General features: G+C 60.4%; 1 protein-coding gene across 1 annotated transcript in view; it reads left to right on the plus strand.

Annotated features, from left to right (window-relative positions):
* Nucleotides 1-16,291, plus strand: part of TDRD9 (tudor domain containing 9) — a 58,280-nt gene that overhangs the window by 34,335 nt on the left and 7,654 nt on the right. Inside the window, exons 15-30 of the mRNA XM_036306432.1 lie at nt 855-952; nt 1,344-1,475; nt 2,411-2,576; nt 2,646-2,709; nt 2,784-2,847; nt 3,334-3,378; nt 4,099-4,152; nt 6,316-6,432; nt 7,113-7,220; nt 8,445-8,545; nt 9,624-9,797; nt 12,054-12,165; nt 12,746-12,958; nt 13,192-13,281; nt 14,119-14,379; nt 15,193-15,345. Of these exons, the coding sequence (XP_036162325.1) occupies nt 855-952; nt 1,344-1,475; nt 2,411-2,576; nt 2,646-2,709; nt 2,784-2,847; nt 3,334-3,378; nt 4,099-4,152; nt 6,316-6,432; nt 7,113-7,220; nt 8,445-8,545; nt 9,624-9,797; nt 12,054-12,165; nt 12,746-12,958; nt 13,192-13,281; nt 14,119-14,379; nt 15,193-15,345 (1,952 nt within the window). The remainder of the gene's footprint in view (nt 1-854; nt 953-1,343; nt 1,476-2,410; nt 2,577-2,645; nt 2,710-2,783; nt 2,848-3,333; nt 3,379-4,098; nt 4,153-6,315; nt 6,433-7,112; nt 7,221-8,444; nt 8,546-9,623; nt 9,798-12,053; nt 12,166-12,745; nt 12,959-13,191; nt 13,282-14,118; nt 14,380-15,192; nt 15,346-16,291) is intronic.

Below are 16,291 nucleotides of genomic sequence, written 5' to 3' on the forward strand. Positions count from 1 at the left end.
CCGGTGGCTTCGCTGAACTCACTAATTTGTTCCAGGAATTGTTTCTGTTTTTGTTTTTTGTCATTATCTTGGGTTTTTCTGCTCAGAAAGTCTTGTCATTGGCAGATGAGGTGGGGGGTGGGGGTGGGGGTGGGGTTGTGGAGGTCTGTACTCCCCACCCAACCTCTTGGTACGGGAACTACTGGGGAAGGGTGGGGTGCCAGGGGGCATGGCAGACGGCAGACTCCCCCCCCCCCCACCTTGTGGGGCTGCACTCCCCAGGAAGGAGCACTGCTGGCTGCCCCTGCTGTTTAAAGGCTGGGCTTCCATGCAGGCAGCACACCCTCCCCCTTCCTTGGGAGAGTTTACGGTTTGGGGGTACATCCTCAGCAGTACAGATGCTCGGTGGTGCCCCCCTACCCCTGCCTGGTCCTGAGCTCCGCGTGGACTTGCTCGTTCACTACGCAGTAGCTGGGGTGGGGGCGCGCCTTGAGGAGGAGGCAGGATGCGGAGGACCAAGTGGCCGCCTCCTGCACACGCCTTCCCTTTGGGGAGGCCGTTCTGGGGGAGCTGTGCCCGCTGGCTTGGTGCCTCTGTAGCACTCACCACGCCTGGCAGGAGGCGTGGCCCGGAATGTGCTGCTTCCACGCATGGGGCCATGGCTGCTGCTTTAGGAGCGCGGGCCTCGCACCAGGGTCCCCAGGTGGGGCCAGCGCTTCCCCGCAGGCAGGGTTGCTCAGCACTGCCCTCGCCCAGAGTCCGTCTGGCCTGTCTGCTAGAAACACAGGGGTCCTCTCAGGGGTCAGGGGTCATTCTTGGTGTCTGCTGACATTGACGGGACTAATGCACGTGGCCTCTGAATGTCTCCTGTGCAGGCCGTGCTGGGCGCGTGTCTAAAGGCTACTGTTACCGCCTGGTGCACAGGGATTTCTGGGACAACGCCATCCCTGACCATGTCATTCCGGAGATGTTGGTAATACGCTGGGGTCAATTTCAGAGTTCACTTTCTATAGACAGTTTTACGGAACAGTCTAAGTCAGCAGTCGCCGACTTTTCAGACATCATGGACCACCAGTAGTCCGCGGGCCACCAGTTGGCAACCGCTGCTCTAAGTGACGTGACTTAAATTCCGTAAAACTCCTTGTCTGCTCGCTGTTGAGCCGGTGTCCGCGGGCTCCACCCTCCTCAGTGAGGCAGCACGGGCAGGCAGTGTGCTCTGCTCCCCTCCCCCGCCCCTTCCTGCTCGCTCTCTTCGTTCTGTGTCTTTCCCTGTTCCTCTCCCTCCTTCCCCTTCCTGGCCCGCCTCCCCCCAAGGGCTTGACTTAGTTCCAGGACCACATTGAATGCAAGCTTGTCCTCGTCAGCGTTGTCCCTTAGGCAGCACGATCTTGAAGGTGAAGCTACTGGACATGGGGGAGCCCAGGGCTTTGCTGGCCACGGCCCTGTCCCCGCCGAGCCTTGGCGACATCGAGCGCACCATCCTGCTGCTGAAGGAGGTAGGCCGCTCGCTTGGGGCACGGGCGGGAGCGGACTTCATGATGCGGCGGCTTTTAGACATTTTGTCATGAATGATCAGCATTTGCTTAAAAAAGCCCGGGTAGTGACGAAGCGCTGACTTCAATCCCAACAAGGCTTGTCTTGCACAACCGAATCTCTTCCCCTCCCCGCACCTGGCGCCCACTCGCCTCCCAGGGCCCAGGAGCTCTGAGATGAGGAGCTCTGACCATTGAGCAGTTCTCACCTCTGTCTTCATGTAACACGCCAGGTGGCGTGTCCATCCTGTGAGGGCTGTGCAGGTTGTGTCTGCAGGCTACGGCCTGCTGCCCGGGTTTTTGGGACAGCCATCTGGTTTCCATGGCCTGCGCACCCCTCTGGCCCTGCCCCTCCATTCTAGCTGCCTCCCTCCCCCATGGCTGGGAGCTCCGACTCTATCCCCTCGGCTGTGCTCTGGCCACCGGCAGCCTGGGCCTGCTGCCGGCCGGCCAATGCACCCCGTTCCTGTTCCTTGTGGGGCTCTACCCTCCAAGCCGGAGGTGCCTCTGGTGTTTTGCCTTCATTTAATACCTGCTTGGGTTTCTGTGAAACACACTTAGTCGCGCGAAGGCAGTCTTTTCTGCACGCAGGTCACATGCTTCGCTGGGAGTGGCCAGCGTGACGCAAGTGGGTAGTGCGCTAGTGCAGTGCAGCCGCTGCCACGCTGTGAGTTACGGGGGCGTCTGTGGGGCTGGCCCGGGGGTGGTCACCCTCTCTGGAGTCGCAGGTGTGCTCCGAGTTCCCAGCCAGGCTGTCAGTGTCCCTGTGCTCCCGGCTTCCATGGTGGGCAGGTGCCTTTAGGGCCTGGGTTCACCGGACCCTCTTCACTTTGGGTTTCACCTCCTGCCGTGAGGAAGCGGCGTCAGGCAGGCTGGCTCACACACTCACGTTCACGCAGGTGGGCGCGCTGGCTGTCAGCGGGCAGAGGGAGGACGAGAACCCGCACGACGGCGAGCTGACCTTCCTGGGGCGAGTGCTGGCTCAGCTGCCGGTCAACGAGCAGCTCGGCAAGCTCATCGTGCTGGGCCACGTGTTCGGGTGCCTGGACGAGTGTCTCATCATAGGTGAGTGAGGGCGTGGGCCGCGCCGGCGCTGGGACCTCCCCTCTGACATCCTGTGGTTTCTCTTGCCAGCGGCAGCGCTGTCTTTGAAGAATTTTTTTGCGATGCCTTTTAGGCAGCACCTGGACGGGTACAGGTGGGTAGCATTCCTATTGTGAACAGCTGCTTGGTCTTGCTGGTATCAATGACCTTGCGTGTTATTCGTTGTAGGAATAAGGTGTATTTCTCTGGCAATAGTAAGAGCGACTGCATCGCGCTGGTCGAGGCATTTAAAGTAAGTTCTCTGGCCAGGTTGGCGTGGCTCAGCGGTTGAGCGTTGACCTATGAACCAGGAGGTCACAGTTCAATTCCCAGTCAGGGCACATGCCCAGGTTGCAGGCTCAATCCCCAGTGTGGGGCGTGCAGGAGGCAGCCGATCCATGATTCTCTCATCATTGATGTTTCTCTCTCTCCCTCTCTCTCTCTCCCTCTCTCTCTCTCTCTCTCTCTCTCTCTCTCTCTCCCTCTCTCCCCCTCTCTCCCTCCCTCTCCCTATCTCTCCCTCTCTCCCTCTCCCTTCCTCTCTCTCTGAAATCAATAAAAATACATAAAAAATAAAATGTTGGAGGAAGTGGGTGGGGGTGGGAGTCCAATGTTATGAAGTTGATTGAAGAATTAAACTTGTAAACTTTCTGTGGTCCAACTGTGTTGAAAATGAACGTGTAGAAAGCAATTTGAGTTGTCAGTGAAGCATTTTGAAACTTGGGTCCTTTCCTTTCAGACCTGGCAGTCCTGCAGGCAGAGAGGGGAGCTGCGGCATCCAAAGGTAGGCGCTGCCGGGGCGCTGGGGCCCGAGGCGTTGTGAGACGTGGAGCCTGAGCCAGAGCCTGAGCCTGAGCCAGGACACTGCACTCCCTCCGCTGGCGCAGGCCGCGCACAGCCCGGTGGTCCTGCCTGAGCAGTGGTGACCCTCAGAGTGTCTGGAGCCTCTCCCTGGGGTGCTCGGTACTGGTGGGGATGCACGTGGACCCGGCTCCACTCAGAACCCGAGGCCTGTCTTTGGCTGTTCTTAGATAGCGAGCTGAGAAGAACCCGGCCTGACAGTGCCCGCCCTTCCTGGCCAGGTTTGGCTCTGGGCCGGCGAGGTCCAGGCCTGTAGGCAGGTGTGTGTGCTTCCATCTGCCTCGCTCACCGAGCTCCCGCTAGAGCAGCGGTTCTCAACCTGTGGGTCGTGACCCCTTTGGCGGTTGAACGACCCTTTCACAGGGTTCGCCTAAGACCATCCTGCGTATCAGACATTTGCATTACAATTCATAACAGTAGCAACATGACAGTTATGAAGTAGCAACGAAAATAATTTATGGTTGGGTCACAACATGAGGAACTGTATTTAAAGGGCCAGAAGGTTGAGAACCGCTGTGCTAGAGGCTCAGCAGGTGGTTTCTCTGTTGCCTGGACTCCTGCTGGATGAGATGTGTGTTATGGGAGCCAGATTAGCTCCAGTTTGCTGCAGTAATACGAGTATTGTGCTTTTATGTGTTTAAAGGATGAGCTTGACTGGGGACGGCTAAATTACATTCAAATCAAGAGAATTAGAGAGGTAAGTGGTGGTTCCCAAGGCAGTAATGGGTATTCCCAGAGGCACATCCTGTTCCAGCCTGAGTAGAATTCATATGTGCGTGTTACATAGAAACGTGTTTATGTGAGATAAGGCTACACTTTACGTAACCTGCCGTTACTTACATGTCAGTGTGGAGCACACAGTACAGCTACATAGAGTTGTCCTTGTCCTGTCCTCTCAGAGGTGGTGGCCCCTCTGTCTCTTCCGGGTGTTGGGTCCCTGTGTCGTCTGTTTCTTGATTTGATTGTGTGCTGGGGCGGGGGGTTTGGGGGGGGGGGAGGTGTCCCCAAGGCCACCCTCGGGTTCAGCGATTGGCTAGAAAGACAGAGCTCAGACCAGCTGTTTGTTATGTGTGTGGCTGAGGGTTACTACAGCTAGAGGGGCAGAATAGAGTCAGCGCAGGTCCAGGCCCGGGGAGGAGCCAGCACGGACCAGGCGCAAGGCCCAGTTGGCTCCCAGGAGTCATGGGCACGATTGGTTCTCCCCCCAGTGACGTGTTCACCAAGGCCAAGTCCTGCTGCCCCGGGTCTTATCGGGGCTGGGCTAGGTGGGCGTGGGTGCCCGCGTGGGTACCCGCGTGGCTGGTCTTAGCTATTTGGCAGCCCCTCCGAGGTCCCCGTGACTGCATGGCCCCGGGCCCTCTCTGCACAGAGGGCGTGCAGCCTACAGCGCTGTGTCCAAGGCCTCAGCCAAACATGCTCACGAGGCACATGGTCCAGGGGCTCCGGTCCACGAGGAGCCGGCCTGTCTGGACGTGTGGGGCGTGGACACCGGGCCTGCTGAGTCCGGGCTGTGCCGCCCAGTGCACAGGCGCTTACCTGTTTGTTGTGTTTTCAGAGAACTTACTCTTTTGTGGTTTTTGTTTTGTTAATTCTTGCTAGAGGGTACTTTTTCCATTGTTTTTTAGAAAGAGTGGGAGTGAGGGAGGGAGAGTTGAGGAGGGTGGAGAGAGAGAGAGAGAGAGAGAGAGAGAGAGAGATCCATCCGTGTAAGAGACACACCAGCGGTCGCCTCTCACACACACCCCGATGACCAGGGCCAGGGAATGAACCTGCAACCCAGGTACATGCCCTTGACGGGGACACAGACCAGAGACCCTCGGTGCCCTGGCGAGGCTCTCACCACTTGGGGCACCAGCAGCCGGGCTCGGAGGACGCACTCTCGGTTTGAATTCACTGCGTGGGTTTTGGGGGAGGAGGATGGGGAGGGGAGGCTTTCATGGGTTAATTTTGCTTTCTTGTTAATGCAGCGCCCATGTCTCTATTTACTGTTGTCTTCCCAGATGCGTGGTGAACTCCTTAGCACTGGGAGCGCTGCAGCTGGGCAGGCGGTGCCGGGGGAGCGCTGGTCTCCCCTGTCTGCCGATGCAGGGCTCTAGAAGAGCGCTGGGCAGGGAGGTGGTTTAGAGCTTTTGTTCTGCTGCTGGCTTCTGAGTTTATTGCTTTTGGCCGCGTGAGTGACTTGCTTAATTTGAAATTGATTTTTGATTAGAAAGGGTGCACGTGACTACAGCCTCGAGGAAGGCGTTCAGGAACCTGGAGACGCACATACGGTGTGCACTGGGCGTGGCCTTCCTGCTGCCCAGGCTTCCCCCGCTCCCTGCGGCTCTGTCTGTCCTTTCAGTTGTGTCTCCAGCGTGTGGCTTGTGTGGTGGTTGCTCTCTGTGACTGATTGAGGCACCTCTGAGGGAACTTCTTCATGATCAGCGCAGAGGCGCCTGGAGCTGTGTTCTCATGAGGGCCGCTGTGCAGTGTTACTGCAGTGAGAGCTGTTCGCAGCGGCTGCTGGCCATCCAGCTCGTTTCCGTCACGAGAGCAGCCACTGTCAGGCAGAGGCTTTGTGCTCAGATGACGTAAAGCAGGGGACCTGTCGTGGCCATTTGCTCTTTTCAGCCCTCCTGTCGGTGGTGCTTGTGCGTTGGTGGTGGTCGCGCTGGTGTGCGTGTGGCGTGGGGTCACGATGTGCAGGAAGTGAGTGTCCGGCATTTCCTGTCCGTGCGGTGCTGGGCATCCCTCGATCCTGATTAATCAGCTCTCATGAGCCGCTGTGACCGCCGCGCCTCCCGGTGGACGGGTGCCCCCGGGCACTGCGGTGTCCCTGCTCTGCACACGCCGCCCCGAGACCGTGTTGCTGTCTGCGCAGGTGGCGGAGCTGTACGAGGAGCTGAAGAGCAGGATCTCGCAGTTCAACATGAATGCGGGCTCCCGGCGGCCGGCCCTGGACCAGGAGTACACGCACAAGCAGCGGTTCATCCTGCAGGTGCGCGTGGCCCTCCCTTCCTGACACCGGCTGCCGTCCGGCCCCTCTGCTGCCGGGGCGTGTGGGCAGCACACTGCCGGCTGCCCGGGCCTGAGCCTGCGCTGCAGCTTCCGAGAAAACAAGCCGCTTCCAGCATCGCTCAGCGCCTGCCGCCCTCACACGGAATAGCCTTGCAGCCCTGAGGCCGCGGTCCGATGAGCGGGTGGGAAAGAACCTACCACGAGTGCGGGAGGGATTTTCCGGAAGATGGCGGAGCCCTTGCGTGGGGCCCGGGGCGTCTGTGCGCTGGGAGTCAGCTGGGCGGCACTGGAAGGGGGTGTGGTCACTGAGGGCCCCGCAGAGGGCTTTCCACGGGACCTGCGGGGCTGCTGCGGGAGCCCGGCCAGTCCTGAGGCCGAGGGGGCGTCTGCCTGCTCACCCTCAAGCCCCCCCCCCCACCCCCACCCCCCACCCCGTCCCTGTTCAGCTCCCGCCCTCTGACCCTCGGCAAGAAGTGCTGTCGCTCCTAGGAGGCAGGTCGGCCTAGTGCACATCTGTGAGGCGAAATGACCAGAATCCTGGCTTCCTGCTTGAGTAGGGGGTCTGGTTTTTATAAAACTCCCCTTACGTTATCAGCGTTGCATCCTGGGAAGAGGGGGCGCTGTAACCTGCTGCTGCATGGAAGTAAGTTTCTCCTCCAGGTGGTGTTGGCCGGTGCTTTCTATCCCAACTACTTCACCTTCGGGCAGCCCGACGAGGAGATGGCAGTGCGGGAGCTGGCCGGCAAAGACCCCAAGACGACCATCGTGGTAGGTGGGGGCAGGCCTTCCTAGGGAGAGCGGCCACGGAGGCCCCCGGGGCTCCACCCCAGCACGGCTGGCAGGAGTCGGTCTGAGTCCTCAGGGGGTGTCCTCACGCACGTGAGCCCTGCCGTCCTGCTCTCTTGCGGGCCTGGCCTCACAGCCCTGAGAAGCGTGTGCTCGGCGAGTGCCGACCCGGGGCCATCTTGAAGGTGTGGGCACTTCTCCGTGAGTTTAGGCACATGTTGTTCACCCTCGGCTTGTCTCACACAAACTGAGAGGCTACTGGGTGGCCGCCAGCACTGCGGTCTGTGCCGCTCGTGCTTGAGGACCTGCCAGTTTCTGAGCTAGAAGGCGTGGCTGGAAGCAGCAGTGACCTCGGGGGTTTAGGTGACACTGGCCGCCAGGCCAGCCCGTGAGGACACCTGCCGGCTGAGCCCTGTAGCTCAGGGTGACAGTGGGAGCTGGCTTCTGGACCTCGTGGTTCCACTGCCGCCTGCACCTAACGGTGCAGCCTGGTGTGTGGCGCGCACGCGGCTTTCCGCTCTTCTTGGTGACGTTGGCTGTCGCCACTCACGGAGGACGTAGGCAGAAGTGGAGGATGTGGATGGAGCTGGTGCTCAGCGAGGCAGCGAGCGCCTGGGAGGGATGCTCATCCCACAGGGCAGTCGCCAGCCATTGTGGGGCCAGGCCTCCTGAGGCTTCCCCACAGCCCTTCCTGTGGTCCCCTCACCCGGGCATCAGGGGTGGGCGGCCTTCTGCCCCCACCGTGCCTGCGGAGCCCCAGCTGCCTTCCTGCTGCGCACAGCGTGAGCACCCGCGTCTCCTTGGCGCTGCCCGAAGCGGGGATGCGTCATCCCCCGCTCTTGGTGCTGTGCGTGCTGAGTCCTAGGGGCACCCCCTCACTTGCCTCTGGACATCCCACGGGGCAGGGTGTGGGCTCAGACCTGCGCCGCATGGAGTGGGGGAGGGCCGCGGTACACGGGACCTGGTCGCAGCCAGAGCAGCGGGGACGCCCCTGAGCAACCGTAACCTCCCTGTGGGCGTCGGGGCGGGTTTAGGCGAGAGTTGGCCTCTGTGTAACATACGTACCGCTAGGTTTAGTTGCCGTTCAGTCACTAGTGTTGGGTGCCCCTGGCCGTGGAGTCTGCGTCGGGGCAGCGACAGGAGCAGGATGTGAGCCCCGCGTCAGGCTGCGGCCTGGCTGTGCTCTGAGGGGCCGTGTGCTTGCAGCTGAAGCACACGCCGCCCTACGGCTTCCTCTACCACAAGCAGCTGCAGTCCCTCTTCCGGCAGTGCGGCCAGGTCAAGTCCATCGTGTTCGACGGCACCAAGTGAGTCATGGGTTCCTGTCACCACTGCCGTGATGGAGGAGCGTCAGTGGTCTCCATGGTTACAGTGCTGGCTGGCACCACGTGGCGTGGACGTGGGCCTTTGTATGGGTGGGAGGGAGAGGCACATGGTCAGCACCTTTCAGGAGTTGGGTCGGGGGGGCGGGCGGTGAAGGGGCCACAGGCGGGGACAGTGAGAGGAAGGTCCCAGAAGTTCCTCTGCGGAGGGCTGGAGCAGGCCCCCCGTTCCCGAGAGGGCCCCACTGGGCTGCCTGCCCTCGGCGCACTGCCCTCCGGTGCAGGCGTCCCTCACTCCATGGCAGCCGTGGGGGGAATATGTTGATCGGGGCATTTGACATTCACCAGCCCGTGTACTTGAAGGAGGTGTAGGGCAGGTGCCCTGCAGCCTAACCCCCAGGTGGGTGGGGAGGGGCAGCTGCCACTCTGCTGGGTGATGGCTTGGTGTCTGGAGGGAGGCCACCAGGACCTCCTGCTCATGTGTGGATTCCTCTTCTCTGCGGTTCATGTCACAATAAGTCAGAAAGGAAGCCCACACCCGCCCTTCTGTTCTAACCGTGAACATAGGTATTTCTTGCCCGAAAGTTCCGTCTGCATCTTCTGCAGGAGGATCCCTGATGTCACTGAAGTGACGTGTCACTGTCGTGGCCACTTCTCTCAGTGAGGGAGGGCCCTGGTGTCCTGAGGAGAGGGGTGACTGAGCACCTCTCACCTGAGAGAAGTTCATGCACTCGGTTGCTTTCCCAGGTGCCGGGTAACTTTATTTTTATTTATATTTTGTAATCCTCATCCGAGGATATTTTTTCCATTGACTTTGAGAGAGAATGGAAGGGAGAGGAAGAGACAGAGAGAAACATCGATGTGAGAGAGACACATTGATTGGTTGCCTCCTGCGTGCCCCCGACCAGGGCCCATGCCCCTGACCAGGGCCGGGAGCCTGCAACCGAGGTCCATGCCCCTGACCGGAATCAAACCCGGGACCCTTCAGTCTGCAGGCCGACGCTCTGTCTCCTGAGCCAGGCCGTCCAGGGCGGTAATTTACTTTAATTGCCTTGTGGAACAGAGCCTTCGTGGAGTTTTCCCGGAACCCAACCGAGAGGTTCAAGGTCCTGCCTGCGGTGTACATGGCGGTGAAGATGTCTCAGCTCAAGGTGGCCCTGGAGCTCAGCGTGCACTCGGCAGAGGAGATCGAGGGCCGGGTGCAGGGGGGCGCCGTGTCCAGGCTCAGGAGCACCAGGTACTGCCGGGGAGGGCCAGGCTCTGCCCACGCCTCCACATGCCCCAGTTTTCTTACTCGGCCAACCGCGCTCACGCTCCTACTGGAAGCACTGCCTGCGAATCCTGCCTCCTCGCCTCCTGGCTGTGCGCTGGGCACATCACTCGCCTCTCGGAGTCTCAGGGCTTAAGCGTGCTGGTGCGGTTCACGTGGGTTGTAGCGTGATCACCACACGCGGTTCACTGACACCCGCCTCCCAGATACTTACAGCAGAAAACAGAAGGTCGTCTTGTGATGAGAACCGGGGTTCACTGCCAACACCTGTCCTGTCCGCTGGGGGCAGTGTGACTTAGGGTCTGCAGCTGGACCTTCCTGCCTTCTGAGCACCTTCCTCCAATTTCCCCTTCCCCACCCCTCCCGCCTCCGAGAACCGCAGGTATGAGCTCTTTTTATTTTTTAAAATACGTTTTTATTGATTTCAGAGAGGGAGGGAGAGGGAGAGAGAAACATCAATGATGAATCATTGATCGGCTGCCTCTGGCACGCCCCCCACCGGGGATCAAGCCTGCAACCGGACATTGCCCTGACTGGGAATTGAACTGTGACCTCCTGGTTCATAGGTCGACGTTCAACCACTGAGCCAGGCCGGTAGGGCCTGAGAGTTTTCTTTGTGTGTGTGGTCTTTATTTTTGTTTTAGATTTCCCTTAGGGCGCTGCCTTCAAGGTCCATCCACATTGTCTCAAATGATGAGGCTTCCTTGTGTTTTATGGCTGAATAATATGCACCCTTTCCCTACCCACTCATCCACCAGCGGGCACGAGGGTCATCTCCGTGCCCTGGCTGCTGGGAGCAGGGGCAGGTCTTGTTGCAAGTCGGTGTTTCTATGGCCTTGGCTTTGGCTAAACGCACAGAAGAGGGACTGCTGGTCGCCCGGAGCTCTGTGTGTTAGTTTGAGGGCCTCCAGGCCATGTCCCCGGCTGCCTGGTGTGGCCCCCGCAGTGCGCCGGGTCCCTAAGCCCCGCGCCCGCCCAGCACTCGGTTGGGGCCGTGTTGGGGCCGCCGCGGGGTGATGTGGCCACTCATCGAGGTTTGCTGGCGTGGAGCGCCTTCTCGTGCGCCTGTCGGCTTTGCAGGCGTCTGTCCAGGTCCCTGCCGGTCTGTGACCGGGCGGGCGTGTCCTTTTGCTCCCTTGTCTCCTGTGTGGTAATGAACGACTGACCTGCTTGCGCTCCCACTGCGCGCACCGCTGTGAAGCGGGCCCCGCTGCTGGGTGTGCGGCCGCGGGGGTGGCGGGACGCGTTCAGCACTAGCCGGTTTAGATGGCGGGGACCGAACCTCAGGCCCCTTTCTTCCTCCTCGCCGTCCATCTCCTCTGTGAGCAACGTGCACTGTGCTCCGTTCTCAGCAGACAGTGGGCGGGCGGAGGGCATCGGAGCACCTGGCTGCGGGCCCGCACAAGACAGCCCTTCCCTGGTGAGCGGGCTTCTCTGTGCCCAGGAGGGGCGGGCTGCCCTGGGTCTGGTGCCCCCGCCTGTGGCCCTTGCTGCTGGGCAGCGGCCATCGAGCGCCTGCACTTCCTTCTCTCGGATCCTGCACTCGGTGCAGCGTCACGGTGCCGCTGGGGCCTCTTCGCACAGCCCGTGGGAGGCCTTCTCCTCCACCATCTCCCACTCGGAGTGTTTACTCCACCAGGAGCTCGAGCCGGTGAGGGCAGTGTGTGCCCTGAGCGCCATCTGGGCTGCCGGGCCCAGGCGTGGGGTGTGGTGGGCCTGGAACAAGGACCATCTGGCGGGTGCCTTTGCCTCAGCTGCTCGTAGTCAATAAGTGGGACTGGATCTGTTATAACCCCTTCCTTTTATGGTAAAAAGAAAAGCGTTAGGAAGGAAACCTTCATTTCCAGCAAAGCTGTGTTTCATCCTCTCCAGCGTTAGGTCGCTGTCTTAAGCTCTGAGGGTGAGGCTCTTCCTGGTCTCCGGGAACCTGGCCGCCTGGCCGCTGCCGTGTTCTGGAGGCCCAGGCCGCTCCCCTCCGAACCTCTGGGCAACACGGCAGCCCTGCAGCTAGTAAGCTCTGGACCGTGGACTGTATCCCTGAGGGCGTGTGGCCATTCAGGAAGCAGCAGACACTCGCGCTGAAGGGACCAAGCCTGTCTCGGCGGGTGTTTGACAAGCGCCTTGTTGTCCCGCAGAGGCGGCGGGCTGGTCCGCAGTGCCGTCACCGCGCACACGCCTTTCCTGTCACACTGGCCTGTGACTCCTTCTCTCAACCCCGCGCAGGGTAAACGTGGACTTCCAGAAGCAGACGGTGGACCCCGTCCAGGTGTCCTTCAGCACAACAGGCAGGTCCCAGCTGGTCCCAGACCTCTTCCTCACGGTCGACGTCACGGAGGTAGGAGTCCCGTGAGCTTCCGCACCTTCATCAGAGTTGCCACGAGTGTCACGACGTGGTCCTCACACACCTTAGTCACCTGGGAGGGCGTGGCCGATGTGGCCGCACACAGAAGGAGCACAGATCCATTCTCGACTCAGAGTGGAATTTTTAAATGTTACGTTTAAAACACTAAAAACCAGTTTTAGCCACAAGATACATGTGGAAGTGTTAATTGGAATAATAGTATATGCCTGGCCTGTACTATTTATGTCCGTTTACGTCAACACAGTTAGCGTCGGCACCGGTATTCCTGAGGGTGTCTGTGAGCTAAAATGTCAGTCGGAGTATAGGCGTGCTTCCTGGTGCATCGCAGCCACGCCATTGGGCAGCCGCAGCGACAGCTGGCTCCAGGGCAGCGGGCGGCGCAGCGGGCGGGCTGCCTGGTTGGGCCTCCTCCTGCTGTGGTTGCAGGAGACCGGGCTGCCGCAGGACCCCTTTCCTGGGCGCTGCTGGGAGCTTGCGGCCCCCGGCCCGCCATGTGGTTGGAGCTGGAGCCCTGCCCAGGGGCCTGGGGCCTCACGGCGCCCTCCTCCTGCAGGTGGTGGAGGTGGGGCACTTCTGGGGGTACAGGATCGACGAGAAGAACGCAGTGATTCTGAAGAAGCTGACGGCAGAGATAAAGCGCCTGAAGCTGGCGCCCTTGGCCGTCCACCCGCACCCGGACCTGGTCTGCCTGGCGCCTTTTGCCGACTCCGATGAGCGCAGCTACTTCAGGGCGCAGATCCTGTACGTGTCAGGGAGTTCTGCCGAGGTGCGTCTGCTGCCCGGGCGCAGTTCAGGCAGCGTCCTCGCCCGAGTGGAAACGAAATAGGAAATAATGAGCGTTAGGCGAGCAGCAGGAAGCGCTCTCCCAGGGACGCGTGGAAGCTCGGTCCCAGAGTGCCGCGGGGTGGAGCAGCGGGCGCGTGCACCGCCCTGGCTGACACGGACACGGGAGGGCCAGCGCTGGCCTCGCACGAGCGTGAGCCCCTCTTCACCCTGTAGGTGTTTTTCGTGGACTATGGCAACAAGTCTCATGTGGACCTGGACCTCTTAATGGAGATTCCCGGCCAGCTTCTCGCACTTCCGTTCCAGGTGGGCCGGGAGGCGGGCCGAGGCTGGAGCGGGAGGGGCTTGTTCTGTGACACCAGCCAAATCGGGCCTCTGCTTTTTCCTAAAAACGTATCGCTGTACGTGTTTTTGCCAGTGTAGTTTTGGAAGTGAGTTAAAATATACGGATGGCCCTAGCTGGTTTGGCTCAGTGGATGGGGCTTCGGCCTGCGGACTGAAGGGCCCCAGGTTCGATTCCGGCCAAGGGCATGTACCTTGGTTGCGGGCACATCCCCAGTGGGGGGTGTACAGGAGGCAGCTGATCAATGTTTCTCTCTCATCGATGCTTCTGACTCTCTATCCCTCTCCCTTCCTCTCTGTAAAAAATCAACAAAATGTATTTAAAAAATATGTATACACGGATGGTTTCGTACTTGGTATAAGGTTTCTGGTCACATTGAAACCAGGGAGACTTCCGGTGGCCGGAGGCAGCTGGACCCGCAGTCTGTCCTGCTGACCGTCCTTCTGCACCTGCATTGCTGCTGAGGAGCGAGCGCAGGCCCTCCCCCTGGAGCCTCCCTCAGCTCTGGTGCATTTTATTGGTCACCGAGAGGAAGGGGGAGGGAGAGGGAGGCAGACATATCCATGTGAGAAGGATCATCGATCCGCTGCCTCCTGCACGCCCCCCACTGGGGGTCAGCCCAAAATCTGGACCTGTTCCCCAACTGGGAACAGAGCTAGTGACCTGGTTTATGGGACCAGCTCAAACCACTGAGCCACACGGGCCGGGCTAGAGTGGGTTTACGAGAGCACTGTGAATCACAGGGCAGACCCTTGGGGTGGCTGGCTCATTGACCTGGCCTGCCCTGCCCTTGCCCACAGGCGCTAGAGTTCAAGGTTTGCAGGCTGCGCCCCTCGGCGAGGTCCCTGGTGTGCGGCGAGCACTGGAGCGGAGAGGCCAGCCGGCGCTTCGCTGCCCTGGTCAGCGGCCGCGCGCTGCTCGTCAAGGTCTTCTCCGTGGTGCACAGCGTCCTGCATGTGGACCTGTACCTGTCCTCGGGGCTGCAGGACTTCGTCAACATCAGGGATGTGCTCATCGAGGAGGGCCACGCCGAGCTGGCCGAGGAGTGCTACGAGTCCCGGGTGCGCACGGGGGGCGCGGGGTGCCTCCTGTTAGGACCTGAGCTGCCCTCTTGGGTCAGCGAGGTTTCTCAGAGGCTATGGTGGCTGGGGGGTGGAGGTTGGTTTCCTATCATTCAAACATTGAAAGTGGGAAAATCCTTTCTGCAGCTGTTGCTCTTGGTCTGCGGGGTAGAGGGGCGCCTCCCAGGCTGCTGTTGCAGGCGGGGTTTCATCCTGTGACCCTGCCGGAGAGGAGGGTGGGTGGCTGTGAGCGGGAGCTGCCCGTCTGTGGACACACTTCCCGTCCTGGTGACATCCCCCGCAGACAGCGCTCTCCAACCTTCTCGCTCTCCACCCCGCCTGGCTCTCAGCGCGGGTGGTGGAAGGCAGTGCAGGCGTGGGCCCAGCCCTCTGGAAGCTGGTCCCACTTCTCATGTCTTTGGTAGAATTACCTCCGGACACCTCGATCCCGGAGATGAGCTAGGGCAGTGGTCGGCAAACTGTGGCTTGGCAAACCACGGCTCGCGAGCCATATGCGGCTCTTTGCCCCTTGAGTGTGGCTCTTCCACAAAATACCGGCTCTTTCACAAAATGCCGACTTCTGTGCATGGGCCACGAAGTTTCAATCGCACTGTATGTGCGCGCCTGCACGTGGTATTTTGTGGAAGAGCCACACTCAAGGGGCCAAAGAGCCGCATGTGGCTCGCGAGCCGTGGTTTGCCCACCACGAGCTAGGGAGAGGTCATGCCTGAGAAGCACTTGGATTAGTTTGGGATAAAGGGCTTTTCATACCGACGTCTCTGTAGTAAAACGCGCTTTCCTCATTTTGTCCAGCAAAGCCACGAAGCTCTCAAGGGTCTCTTTTCCAAATCAGAACACGTGACGGACATGAGTGTGCCGTCCCCCACGAAGGACAGCGAGAAGCACCTGATCCGGGTCTTGCTGGACAGCTTTTCCTCCAACAAGCTGGGGCCCCCAAACCACAAGGTACCTCCTGACCTCGCTCGCGCTGCCCACCCCAGGGGGGCGCAGGCACGACCGTTCTCCTGGCTCTCCGGCCCTTCCCCCGGGAGCCTGTTACCAAGAGAAACGGGGTTTGCTGTAGGGGACGCCTGGACTCGCCTCTCAAACACAAGCCATAAGCAGCGCACGTCACTTGTTTTTGTCACTCCTCACCTGAGGACGTGTTTCCCTGGCTTTTCAGAGAGAGAGGGAGGGAGGGAGGGAGATGGAGAGAGAAACACTGATGAAAGGAGACACAGTGGTTGTCTCCCACCCACACGCCGACTGGGGGTGGGGAGCAAACCACAACTCAGGCACGTGCCCTTGACCGGGAATCGAACCCGAGACCCTTCAGTGTGCGGGCTGACACTCTCAACCACTGAGCCACACAGGCAGGGCTAGTCTCTTTTTTAGACCAACCTTTCCACAGGTGAGCTGGCTTGTGTAGCGGGGAGGAAACGGCGCCAGTTGGGGTCCTGCGGCCTGCCTGTGGGGAGAGGGCGCCCCGCCCTGTCCTGTTGGGGCCCGCCTCTCCTGTGCCACCTGCACTGCGCCCCGGCCTGCCCACCCTGCGCTGGGTGCTGCAGGAGAGGACGCCCCGGCGTTGGCGTGCTCGCATGGCCTTTGGGCAGAGGCTCTGCAGTGTGCACGGCCAGGGAGGAGTGGTTTCCTGCTGGGATCCTGCCAGGGCGTCCAGACAAGGACCTTTTTATTGATCTCAGAGAGGAAGGGGGAGGGAGACAGAAACACCAATGGTGAGAGAGGATCATTGATGGGTTGCCCCCTGTGCGCCCCCTACTGGGGATCGAGCCCGCAACCGGGGCCTGTGCCCTGACCTCCAGGTTCATAGGCCGATGCTCAACCACTGAGCCCGCCGGCGGGCACACCTTTCTTTTTTTAAAATAGAGCCGACTTGTGGGTTTAAAATGCA

This window comes from Myotis myotis, unplaced genomic scaffold (genome assembly GCF_014108235.1).
Source record: "Myotis myotis isolate mMyoMyo1 unplaced genomic scaffold, mMyoMyo1.p scaffold_m19_p_41, whole genome shotgun sequence".
NCBI classification, from domain to species: domain Eukaryota; kingdom Metazoa; phylum Chordata; class Mammalia; order Chiroptera; family Vespertilionidae; genus Myotis; species Myotis myotis.